Source organism: Adelges cooleyi, unplaced genomic scaffold (assembly GCF_023614345.1).
Source record: "Adelges cooleyi isolate 19-005CV unplaced genomic scaffold, UGA_ACOO_1.1 ACOO_flye_CR_arks_rails_tigmint_CR_PRNA_108, whole genome shotgun sequence".
Classification (NCBI taxonomy): Eukaryota; Metazoa; Arthropoda; class Insecta; order Hemiptera; family Adelgidae; genus Adelges; species Adelges cooleyi.
In genome coordinates, this window is record NW_026095761.1 from 5,090,612 (window position 1) to 5,103,906 (window position 13,295).

Consider the following 13,295-nt stretch of genomic DNA (forward strand, 5'->3'; position numbering starts at 1 on the left):
TAGACGTAGTGAATTATTTTGCAAATTCTTATTACTTTTAAATAATTCTTAAGGTTTGTTTTTATAGTAGACCACAAAATACAATAATGTAACCTGTTGTGAGCATATTAAATATTTGTGTAAATTATTTACACTTTTGCCAGCAAAATAAACGTTTCCAATTGCAGTAACAATGCTCGGTTTGAAAATTGTATAATATTGTACTTTATTTCTAAAACAGTATTTGAAAAATTCTATTACAAACGATTTGGGCACCCGTCGACGATACGGTCTCGATTCGGGATTTACATATAAATGTTAATAATAAAAAAACATTGACCGTATTACAAATATATGACACGTATAGTTTTCGTTAAAAATTATTATAAAATTATACAAAAAATAATATTATAATAAACCACTTAATAGTTAAAAATGTTGCGTTTGGAAAAAATATTATTATACAGTTAAAAAAAAAAATAGATAAATATTATTGTAGACGTTTCGGATTGTTTACCGTAGCTCTTTGTAACACATAAAGCAAATATAGAAAAGAAACAAATTTTTTATATATGTATAAAAAAGCACCAATAACGCGATATTATTGCAACGAGCGTTTATCGTAACATCATAGAATTATTTGCAAAATTTCATTAATACCATTATCATGTAACTATTACATACTACATACATATTTATAAATATATTTATAATTTTTATATAAAACAATTCTTATTAATATCAACACAAAAATACAGTCTTTTAGTAACATATTATCATCCGGAAACAATAAATGAGTGTGCGACGGCCTAGCGCCGCTTTCAACCATTGTCTAAGTACGGCGTTACAACCGAAACAAAAAAAAAAAAAAAAGTTTATATACTAGTTTTGACACGATTATATCGACCGGTCGAGGTTTCAAACAAATATTATAATAACTTAGTATAAGCGTGTATCGTTATCACCACTACAATAAAAGCTCTTGAAATAATAATAATAATAGAATAATAAGAACAATTCGGTTGTGAACAAAAAAAAAACTTAATAATAATATCTAATGAAGCAACAACACTTGAATAACGTGTATAAGTCGAAACTACCTATAATATTATAACGTCGCTTAATACTTAACACCACAAATTAACTCAATTTCCCCCGCACAAACTGAAACACAGCGTGACCAATGTTATTTGGTCAACAAATGAGATATGAGGTGTTGCATCTTAAGCAACGATATTACATGTAACAGTAACAATTGTACTCATATTAAAATATACCGTATAACAGCGTGTGTTTAGTTAGTAAATTTACTATGATATTATTATGTACATCATACTTATTAAACAGTTACTATGTATACAACAAATCAATATTATTAAGTTGGTATTTTGTAAAGCGAGAGGGAAGTATACGAGGAGAGACGTCCTTTTTAAATTGTGACTCTGGACAGCACCGTTTTCTCTGATCTCGGCGGAGGCGGTGGAGGAGGCCTCTTTTTGAGCATTGCACCCGTCGTGACCGGGGCCCGTGGAGGTGACGGCGTGGTTTTGGGATAAATGTTCTCGTACAGGTTGTTGGGTCCGTAGTGTTCGGCCACCCAATTGCTGACGTTGGCCTCCCGGCTGTACTGCTGCTGCTGTTGGCCGTTAAGATCCCGGAACCCGAGCACCTCGTGAGGAGTGGTCATCGTGTCGGACTTGCACTTTTGGGCTACTTGCCATTTTTTGCACACCACGCGGTGCAAGTCGGCCAGGAAGGCCGTGCTGGGCGGCGACAACAGTTTTGGTGGCGGCGGCGGCACGTCCATGATGTCCTGGTCGTTGGGTTCGTCATCGTCCACTAACAGCTCGGGCGGCGGCGGGGGCAGCGATTCTAGGCTGGGCGTCCGGTCGGCAAACTTGACTGTCTTGACGGGTTTCTGGCCGGTCTTCATGGCGGACGACGCGGAACAGATGGACGAAAGTGAAGAATTGTTGACGGCGGCCGACAGTTGGTTGCCGCCTGTGTGGTGTTGGCCGGACGGGGCGGCCGCGGTGGTGTTGGCCGCGTCTAGGGAGCAGGTCAATTGCCTGGTGGTAGCGGTCAAGGGCAGCTTGGGCGGTTTGCGTTTTATGGTGCCGCACGGCGGGTAATCCGACTCGAACGCCACGTCGCACCCGGACGACCCGGAATCGGACAGCCCGCTCTCGATGTCCTCCAAGTCGGCGGTGTTGCGCATCATGGAGTGGCCGCCGGACAGTGCAGACTCATAGTTGTCCAACAGCTGTTGGCCGTATTTGACGATCCGGATAGCCGACATCCACCGCTGCAACGTGGGCTCGTCCTCGGCGCACACGTACTTGATGTACTTGGTCGACTTGGGCTGTTGCAAGCACGGGTGCTTGATGGCGAAGCAGTGTTCGGTCGGCGCCTTGTACTTCTTCTTCCAGCCCACGCCGTAGTACACTTGGTTCACGTCGAACGTGGCCAGGCAGATGAGATCTTTGGGCAGCCGCGACACCTTGTCCTTGTAATAGTACAGCCCCGAAGCCCTGAGCACGCTGTAGTACTTCTTCCAGCCTTTTCTCGAGTCTGTCTTGATATACAACGGTCCTTCGACGCTGGGCAAACCGCCGTTGCAGAAGTATTCCTAAATAGAAAACAACAATTTTTATTTGTTATAAATATTTGTTTCTCTTGCAGGAAAAACATGAACAAGTTTTATGGCACCCACACACTTCTAATCCTGACCGAACGACTCAATGAAATCGAGTAAACATTTCGATATTGCTGAAAACGCAAATTTTGAAAACTCATCTCAGCCGTAAAACACGTTCACGTTAGAAAAAAACCCAAAAGAGTTAACGAGTAAGTTATTATAGCCTTTGATAATTACTTGAGCAAAGTTGGCGCCGGCGTGATTGGACGACTGTTGTCGGTCGGCCGTGTTGAACAGCGAAGGGTTTTCGAATATCAAAGTCCTCTCCGGCCTCTCCACGAACAACAGACGGTTTTTCGAATCTCTGGTCCACAACATCAAGTTGTCGACGAGCAACTCGTGTTCTTCGTAGACGCGTTCTGAACGGAAAAAAAATATAATATTGTTAAAAAAAAAATCCGTTAACACACAAACACGTGTATTGATCGAGATGGTTATTTTTTTGCGAAATACTAACCCATGTGAAGGTCGGGCAGATGTTCGACGAGCCCCCAGCGCGGTCCCAGGTTTATGTGGTGTTTGTCGGCCAACAGACGCATCACATAACTGCAGCGCATGCCCTCGTCGACCAACAGCGATTTGGCACCGCCGTCGTCGTTGAACACTTTTATGAACAGCTTCTTCACGCTGGCCTCTTTCATCTTTTGCAGGGCCAGCCGAATTTTCTCGGCTTTCGAGTTCTCCTGTAAACACCGCAAACGACAACCGTTAGTAATCGACGCCGGTCGTTGCTGCTGCGGGTCGACCGCTACTCTTACCTTGTTGCCCGAGTGATTGGTGGTGCCGCTCGACGCCGAACTCTCGCTGCTCGACAACAGGGACACGCAGTCGGAAAACGCGGAATCGTTGTCCGGGCTGTCGGTTCTGACCACTGTGAAAACAGAAGAAAAAAAAATTAGTGTCATTTTCAGCTTAGGCTAGAAATATCAAAAAGCATAATGTTTTGTAGGTTTTTCTAAATTAATCGAGTAAATAATAAAACAAGTAACTGACTCGGTCATATCCCCCCCCCCCCCAATGAAGAATCCTGAGAACGCCACTGTAACTGAGTAAATAAACGAGTAAAGGAGTTAATAAATCGAGTAATTTTCCTAATGTTCCTGGTTTACCCCTAGCCTAAAACCGCAATATCGTGTTAAAATGGGGGCAGGTTTAATAAAGACGTTTCTATGGTTATTTCTATTGTAATCTATATATTAATATAATAACAATGTACTTCGACTGTACTGACTGTAATTCAATAATTGGTAATTACCTAACCTAACCAAAGGACGATTAGCGTCCGGATTCCAGTGGAAAGTCGAGACAAGAGATGTGGTATCTAAACAATGGCGTGTTTACAAGAATAAAGATTAACTTGAAAATTTACTTGAAAAAAAAACACAACCGTTTAGTAGAGAGGCCTGGAAATGCCTAATTTTTTTTACAAGTCTTCTCACTATAATATGGAGAACAATCAAATTGTTCATGAATATATTATCATAACATAGCATAAATTATATTGTATATTTAAGTCTGTCTCGAAACGACACCGCTGGGAACGATTTGGTGGTATGATCGAATCCAAGTGTGAATCTCGCCTTTGGCGCAAACCCAACGAAGGTCAGGTACGACGACGCTTAATTTTGCTGAACTTGGTAAGCAACAACAATAAAACAGATTCACTGTCGTTTGGTCCTAAGCCAAAAACAGATGCACGCCGTTTGTTGAGGCTGTGTCGTTTTTGGCCAGGTGCCCTTCTGTGTATTGACCCTTTCCAGACGGACCGTCGCGACACCGGCATTGTGTAAATGTATTGAGATTATAATAGTAATGCAGGGGTGGATATTGTTACATACACCCTCAAAAAATAAGAATAAACGGTTTTGCGGGCACATTCGTCGAGTGGAATAACAATACAGGGACCGGGCTGGGATTTAGTATGACGGTTATACTATACGCTATTATATTGAGATAAACTGACCTGTTCCCGGTTGATTTGAATTCGACAGCATCCTGTTTATTGAATTGGCATCTGAGGGGGGAAAATATACATTTATACAAAGCGGTAATTTATGTAATAATGAAAAAATAAATTGTAACAATAATTACCAATAATTTTTTCGGATTCCATTAGACTGGCCGTGCTCTGGTATTGCGATTCTAAAGCGCACAGTTCACCCAACACGGCGTCCAGGTCGACGTCTTGTGTATCTAAAACACGTTATTATTATTATATTTATTCCGTCTCACAAGTCCGGACATTATAATACTATACCTTCTAAGTTGGCCATGGAGAACCGATAAGAGTCCATGCGCTGCCCGGCAATGTCCGTAGGGGTAGGCGGCGTTTTCAGCGGACCATCGTCGACGGGTTTCGACGGGCTCTTACTGTCCAATCCCTGTGGAAGACACACAATAAATTATTATACTATTACAAACAAGTCGAATAAAACACACGATTGGGATGAGGTCGGGGGATAAGGCAATATTGATTGAACCTATTTGGTCTGGAAACTGCGTCGTTTTCCCCGTCCGGTTGATAGTCAATTAAATATTCGGCCGTCTTAATCCATTAAAGACAATTGTCGGAACGCGCCTAGCCGAACGCCGATTGGGTTAACGATCAGAGGCGACTAGAACACGGTTGGAAACGACTTTTTAAATATTTATTATAGAGTTGTGGCAAAAAAAAAACCCATAATAATAACAAGAAACTGCCAACGCCGAACGTATGTACGTGTAGATTTGTATAGTCGAACCGACGCGACATTGTTTTAGTAAAATAATAATAACACACGCGAGCGTATTATAGTTTCAATTAAAAAATGTAAAAAAAAAAAAATACCAAACAATGATCTCGCGTCGTTAGATCAACAACGGCCGGTCTTATAATGTGTCTTATACGGAGGGCCTTGTCGCACAGTCGCTTCTAACAAACGAGCAATAACAATAATAATAATATACAGTCTGCCCATTGTTCTAGTGCGTGTAATGAGTCCAACACGGTGAATTATAAAAGAGAAGAGACGATATTTTATTAAACCGCCCAATTCGGTTGATTACTTTTTCGAATCCTTCCAGATAGACTGTAAAATAACGACGAATACGGTAGAGTACAAGGCGCACACTGCCACCGAACCGTATTTAAATATACACATAAAATACACTGTTTGAGTAAAAATAGACAGCGACCGCCCCTCGTTGTTGTTTCAGGGAAACCGATCCATATCCGGTCGTTCCATCAAACGTGGTTCTGGTCCCGAGACGAGTAATAATTGACGTTATCGGATCGACCACACGTTTACCGTTTAATTATTATTATAATATCAAAAGGGCCAGACCACAGTAACTATATATATATAAGTCAAGACAATTAGCCGCGTTTGTACTTCCACGGTAATCGTAGACACCGAAATCAACAACAAATATTATACTTTTGTGTCGACGCCAAACAAATTCTGATGGTTACATTCACTAGAATTTGCCTGACAACAACTGAAATTTTGACCACCTGTTTATTTGGCGTCGACATTATAAACTAAAATTTACTCAACTAACATAACTGCTTTCTAATTATCGAAAATTGTACCCCGGAGTATCTAGGATTAAGATGTAAGTCAAAAGATCAAAGCATCTAATAAATTAGATCTCCGAACCGGAACCATTTAAAATTTGTACATTTGAACCTTGGACATCTATATGTATAGCCATTTATAATTCGAATCGAATGTTTTTGTTTTAAGTTATATATTATGTTCTATGCACTGTATGCTAAAAATTCGAAAGTTTATAATTTCATGTATATTTATTTATATAGATTTACGGGTAAGTACACGGGTACACTACACGGATACACGGATAGTCATGCGTTTTAGCTACACGTGAAACAACGTGACCTGTTCTTGTCGGTCACAAACTTCAATGTGCAATAACTTTGTCATTTTTTCAGCTACAAAGGCGTACACTCGATCTCGAAATGTCTCGAAAATCAACCAAGATTCAGAAAGTGAAATAGTTTTGGAACTTACGGACGCGATAAACGATTGAGTTCGCCTCAAGGCCGACCGGTGAACGTCCACGACGACCCTTTGGCCGTTGGGGCGGCTGACCGTCTGTTGTTCGTGGGGCAGAGGCATCCTGGTCCTCTGGCACGACTTGGCGACGAGTTCGGCCGCGTTTTTCCTGGTCGCCGAGAAGCTGGCCGCCCGTCTGACGGCCACGTTGTAACAGGGCGGGGGCGGTCTTTCGGCACACCTGCGCCTGTACGGTTCGGGCGACTCCACGCCGGAGAAGCTGACGGTTCTCTTGGGCGGCGCCCGACGTCTCATCGAGCTGTTGGCGCTCGACAACCGCGTCTTGAGTATGGGCTTGTATCCGAAAGTCAAATTGCCGTAGATGTGATAGTCTTCCGGGCAGTCTTGGTCGGTCGACCGGTCGGTGACGGCCCTGGTCCTGTTGCCGGACAAGGACCGCACCTTGAACCCGTAACTGCTGTCTTCGTCGCTGTCGCTGTACGGACCACCACCGCCGCCGCCGCCGGTCTTGCCGCACGCGTACCGGGACTTGCACGAGAACATGATGATGATAATGATGGCACTATAAACGCACTCATATAATAAATGTCAATACAGAAAAACACAAGAGGCGGCGAGTCGATCACCACGTTGGCACGGTACCGCGACTCGATCGGAACTGATCCGGGTTTTTCGGCCATAGGTAGACCTCGATCGGCGTGACGGGTGTCCCGGAGCAGCTGCTGCCGCGACCGCCAGGTGCAATCTCGGAGAAGACTGTGCCTAACACATGTCTCTCTCTCTTATTCGGTTAGGTTAGGTACCTATGTGTGTATGTCCGTAGAAGAGCGGCGGCAGCAGATGTTCGAGCTATTCAATCTGGAAACTCGTTTTTTTTTTTTGGTCGGTGTACATTACACTTATACCGTGTTTTTCTGTCCATTATTATTTCTGCCCTTTTGGCCGAACACGCTGATTTCGATCAACAAATCTCCGGATTGCTTTTTTTTTTTGTTTTTTGCGGCCACCATATGGCCAGACGGTTATGTCTTATATAAAACCTATACCTTATAAACGTTGTAAGTTCATGCGCAAGGCGCCACGTAGTTGTGACCGCTCCGGCCCCCGCACACACGACAATGTGTGTGTGTATATGTAATGAGCTCTTCGAACAAGCAAACCAGTTTAAAAATACAATTTATTTAAAAAAAAACACCGAGCCATTGTACACACAACACCGTGTGTTTATATTAGGTATAAGACAAGCAGGAGGAGGTGCAACACTATACGAAGCGAATCGCACACGCGACACCGATGAGCTCCGGCAAGACCAATCTGGTATCGTCGTTCCCGCGGCCTTGGGCTATATGCATGTTAACACCGCCGTCGTAGATCTTGTGATTGTTTCTTATACCACTGTGACGACTCCCGTGTAAGAGCAGTGGCTCTTGATTGACGCTTGGATCGCGTTCAAACCCTTTGGCGAGTGCGCAAAGTCATTTCGTCGGCTATTAGACACGACCCGTAAGATCGCCGTCCTGTCAAAAGCTATTTACATAATACCGTTACACCTCGAAACTGTTGAAAACCTCGCCGGAGATTCACGTGCGTCTCGGTTAGCGTCGAGCTGGCGTGTGATTAAGAGTAATTTTCAGCTGGAAAATCTCCAGCAAGCATTTGGTAGTACTGCCAAAAATTCGACACGAACAAAGGCCTAGAGTGGTCGGGGATAAGTCCAACCACCGTTCTTGACGAATCTGAACACGCTCAATTTACAAGAACAACTCTGAACGGTTTTGTGGCCTTAGTTTTCCCACTGGATTATGTGCTTTCGGATCCGGACGCAGCGCTGTATTCTAATAAGTAATAACACTAAACCGATGAATCTCCGGTTAGCAGATTAAGAAGACAAGTACTTTCTATATGGATTGAAATCCCGTGACGACCGTGTACACACGGTTAATTCGTGCGTTAACCGTTTTACGACCGTTCTCGGTGGGTTTCTTGAAGATCGCTCGAGTACCACCACAACACAGCGTTATACTCGTATACCGCCCGCCGCAGTTGTTCCCATTGTGTTGGATCACAATCGTGAATCGCGCGGAATCGTTGCACTTAAGAGGGACACGCCGGCTTCTTAATAATAATAATATAAATTGTGGGTCGATTCGAAGCGTCTACGCGCGCGTCTATAATAATATATTGTTATTCTGGTGGTCGTTGCTGTTGTTGTCCTACTCTGAATTTATGTGTTTTCGGCGACAGAGTTTACTTCACGCTGTGAACTATTATTTTGCCCGCCCCAATGCATGCTTATCGGTAAGGTTCTATACACCGTCCCATAAAATATATCTGCCGCTCTTCTTCTGAACTCTAAGGCGCAACTAGTGTTAGCAACTGTGGTAGTTGTTTGACTAGCAGCACCGGCGGCCGTGATTATTTTAAAATCATGCACAGTTAACTCGTCTGAATTGAGTGATTATATACATTTTTGGAGGGCGGGGGAAAAATAATGACTGAAATGATTTGTGGCCAGACTCGGTTAAAAACGATTTTTTTTTGGGTGTTATACGACACGTAGAATATTATTTATATATTATATAATACGGTCTGGGCTGACGACAACACCTGGCCAGGTGACGGTATTGCTGCTGATGGTGCTGCCGAAAGATGCCTATGCCACCTGCCAGACACGTGCAGTGCACACGTCGGGCAGCTGCTTTTTTCTAATAAGGGCGCATGCCATCTGTTGATGGGTGAGCAACAACCTACGGGTTCAGACCTATGTATTACCTATATAATGCTGCCAAAGACAGGCGCGCGTCCGAAATCCCGGAACGACTTGTTGAACTCGATATAACATAATAAGATCACAGCGAACATAATAATAATACAAGAAGAAGAAGACCGAAGAACACAATACTTACACATATCACAACGACAACAAACCAAGAGTGACTCGGCCGTATTGTTGTTTGTGTTTGGCCACTATCCGGTTGTTTCCGCAGGATATAGGTCACACGTTTTATGATAATACAATACCTATATAGGTATCTACTTTTTTTATTGCCGGCTTAACGGCCACCCATTAAGTCGCGTGGAAAATAATAACGACAATATCCGATAGCGTTACTCGAGCCGACTTACTCGGAGGGGTTGCGACGTCACGCCCAGCTCGTAAAACTCAATTACTAAAGTAATACACTGTAAAAAAAAACACTGTAAGTCACAGCTCGGCTTGGTAATCGAGCCGTAAAAAATATATTAAAACGTTCCAAAGAAAGTCGACCCTGCTGAACAGAGTGTATCCCTGCACATGGTATCCCGCTAGAGTTTTTTCCATGTACACTAAACGAGGCATGTTATAATTCACATTAATTATTATTACCGACTTCCGTCGTTCGATCGGCGTCTATCGTTTGACCTAATTCGATTTCAGGCCTCCAACAGAGATAGAATTGTGCAAATTTATATTCGAATAATTATTTCACAATTTACTCGAATAACACGTTATTCGAATAACTTTTACTTGAATAATGTGTTATCTGGTCGATTATTTGGATAACGTTTTATTCGAATCACATGCACGACTCTGAATAGAGGTACTCTGTAGTCATAGTTAATAGACGAGCGGATGATAGAACGTTCCCCGCCCCCCTTCTTAACTGCGGAAGTCCAATCGGTCGCCGTTTTTGTGTATAGCACTGTTCTATGTGTACATTTTAAAATCTAAGATTCTGATTGCCAATTGTCTTGTTTTTATGGTAACGCGGGACGAGTGGGTGGTAAGAATATGTGGCGTGACCGATCGGGTAAAGCAAAATACATATTTTGCGTTACTCGATTTACCGAGGCGGTTATAAAATAATAATATAATAAATTATGTTACCGAAGCCAACGAGTCCAATTCGCCGAGCCAAACGTCTAACAACCGTTCGGGGTCGTCTTCTTCGTCGGATTCACCGGCGCCACCGCTGTAGTAGGCAGAGTCCAGCCGAGGACAGTCGACGTCGCAATTGCCGCCCTCATGTGGTCTCATCACAGCTGTAAACACAATGTAAACACCTACAATAAGTAACAATATCGTTTATGATAACAACAAAGGGGGATTTGAAACGGTCATCGGCCGTTGGCAACAGGTCTCGTATCGTATGCAAATTTGAATTAGAAAGGATTTCTAGTAGCTACCACATGAGGGGGCGATGGTACTTGACTTTATGACTTCCAAAGCGGAGTAAGAGCAAGAGACAAAGCCCACATTGGCCCCCCCCCCAAAAAAAAAATTAATGTTATCGCGAAGCTAATCATAATGTAATAGTATAATATATTGTATGTCATGTGTGCTGATGTCGCCAATCTCGGTGCTCCTAGCCGGAGCCTCCCTCTATCGATTATTCGCGCCTAAACAATTCACTTCCGACCTTCGATTTTTTTTTAATTAATCAGTCGCTATTTGTTTATTTTGTAAGTGTGTAATTAAACCCGACACTCGATGGTTTTAGCCAAACCGAGGTTCGGCAGTACTCGACAATATCGAAGATATTATTATTTTATGACTAATTACATTACTATAGTCGTCTAAGCAAAAATTGTTTTTCAGTGAATCATCGGGACAATACAACAAACAAAAAAATCTAAAAAAATTGTCCAACAATGAAAAACTGGCGTGTCCTTGGTATCGATGGATTTTCTTTCAGACCACCGGATTTCTTTTCACAATAAAAATAATTATATTTTTATATAATAAATGTAATAATACAACAAATATGTGGTCGAATGAATAGGTGGCAAGCGACTGCGGTATGCTGACCATGGAGTGGGACGAATATTGAATTAAACAGCAGCTAACCTGGCGATGCGATAGCGTGTAGGATAGACAGCGATTTGAACGAAATAGAAATGGAAAAAAATAATATGATCCTAATTCATTATTAAAATCAACGTCAAGTCGAGTTTCTTGATAAAATAGTTGAATTCGTAACCAGAAAAGGTAGGTAGGCCTTACACAAGCGAGCCAACAATGAAACGCGTGGCATTTTTAGAAAGAAGGATTTGAATAAAGGCAATTTGGATGGGAAAAGGTTGGCAGGGCAAAAGAGCAAATTGGCATTATTTTTTCCTAACTTTGAACCGTTTTATTGTTGTGGTTGCCATCATAAGCCTCGTTTACATTGTGCACATACGACGAGTATACCTATAACCAATGTTAGGTGAGATAATACTTTACAAATGCTTTCGGTCTTATACTCTATCAGGTCAGGTCGGGCCAGGTAACAGTTATTCGAACCCTCGTCAATTTTAAGATAGGCTAATAATTGTTGGGTACCAAAATGTTAAAGCTGTAATTTTATAGGCCAAATACATGGCATGAGGATAACCTATTTTATATAGATGACACGGTGTAAACTATTTATAATAAAATAATTATAAATCAATTTATCAACTCGAATAATTATCTAGCTTAAATTATTTATTTAGAAATTAAATGATCACAAACATATTGTATAATTTCCAAGCTTAAATAAACGAATAATTACTCAAATAATTTCCAAACACAATTTAACATAATTATTTGAATAATTTTCAACACAAGTAATCATGTTACTCGAGTAAATAACAGTTTTGATCGAATAATGACCAACTCTAAATTTATCTCATACATGAAACGCTAAAAATGTATAATACGATTTTATAACGCAGTTATAATACTAATATAATGCAGTTAGATGCCCCTCCCCTCATAATTGCATTGTGTCTATTATAACAGGAATTACTTGTGATAAAAGCAAAAACCATCCAAATAAAAAAATAGCCAGCGCAGTGAAAAAATAGCTTAGTGTGGTTGGATTAAAAAAAAGTTTGACTACAGATTGAGAAAAATGTACATATTATAGCACCACTTTTTTTTTAATAATTTTTTTTTTATAGCACCACTAAATTTATACATCAATTAAAGTATACGTTTTTACCTCCTCAGGAGGAAATGGTATTTTTCGTGTTTGCTGCGTTTCTTTCCAAAACATACACGGTTTATAAGGCGCTATCTAGTTGTTTGGAACCGAGATGACGTTACCTTAGATATTATGATGAGCACAACATGATCGCACACCTGCAGCCCGTGCTGTCATCGTTATGGACCATATTTTACTGTAACCACCAGGTACCCGCCCCCAAGGCCGGAATCAAACCGTGGCCACGCGTTTCCGGCACGTGGGCGCTAAGCCGGTCGAACGACTCCAACAAGGTGACGAATTCAGTTAAAATCCACCACCTCACTTGGGCCGCGGGTCTAATTACAGTCGGTACATAACAATATTATATTATTATGAATCGAACAATATACCGTTCAATGGGCACAAGACGGCGCGATTATTCCACCGTAAAAAAGTCACCACATAACAATTAGGTACACTAATTTATCAACTATCCGTGACGCTTAGGCTACATTATTGTTTACCAGGTCAATACACTGTTACGACGGTGGTCCCATTTGGTTGTATCATCAAAACCGGACCATTAATCGTTTATATTTACACACAATAGGGTAAAATTTGGGGCAGAGCCAAAAATCGTGAAAAGAACATTGTAACAACAAGCTCTAGAGAAAAAGTTTTATAATTGTT

General features: G+C 41.7%; 1 protein-coding gene across 7 annotated transcripts in view; it reads right to left on the minus strand.

The window, feature by feature from the left end:
* Positions 1–206: 206 nt before the first annotated feature.
* The window catches only part of LOC126840446 (ras-associated and pleckstrin homology domains-containing protein 1-like), a 47,545-nt gene continuing 34,456 nt past the window's right edge, over positions 207–13,295 (minus strand). For 3 of the 7 annotated variants that reach the window (XM_050576212.1, XM_050576220.1, XM_050576204.1), the window contains 8 exons: positions 10,562–10,716; positions 4,935–5,058; positions 4,769–4,870; positions 4,641–4,691; positions 3,436–3,548; positions 3,135–3,360; positions 2,855–3,036; positions 207–2,608 (listed from right to left, as the gene is read on the minus strand). In XM_050576212.1, the coding sequence (XP_050432169.1) occupies positions 1,409–2,608; positions 2,855–3,036; positions 3,135–3,360; positions 3,436–3,548; positions 4,641–4,691; positions 4,769–4,870; positions 4,935–5,058; positions 10,562–10,711 (2,148 nt within the window). In that variant the 5' untranslated portion in view covers positions 10,712–10,716 and the 3' untranslated portion in view covers positions 207–1,408. Of the gene's footprint in view, positions 2,609–2,854; positions 3,037–3,134; positions 3,361–3,435; positions 3,549–4,640; positions 4,692–4,768; positions 4,871–4,934; positions 5,059–6,687; positions 8,766–9,599; positions 9,865–10,561; positions 10,717–13,295 lie in introns of those variants that run through there. The other 4 variants (XM_050576246.1, XM_050576237.1, XM_050576229.1 and 1 more) reach the window with 3 other exon arrangements.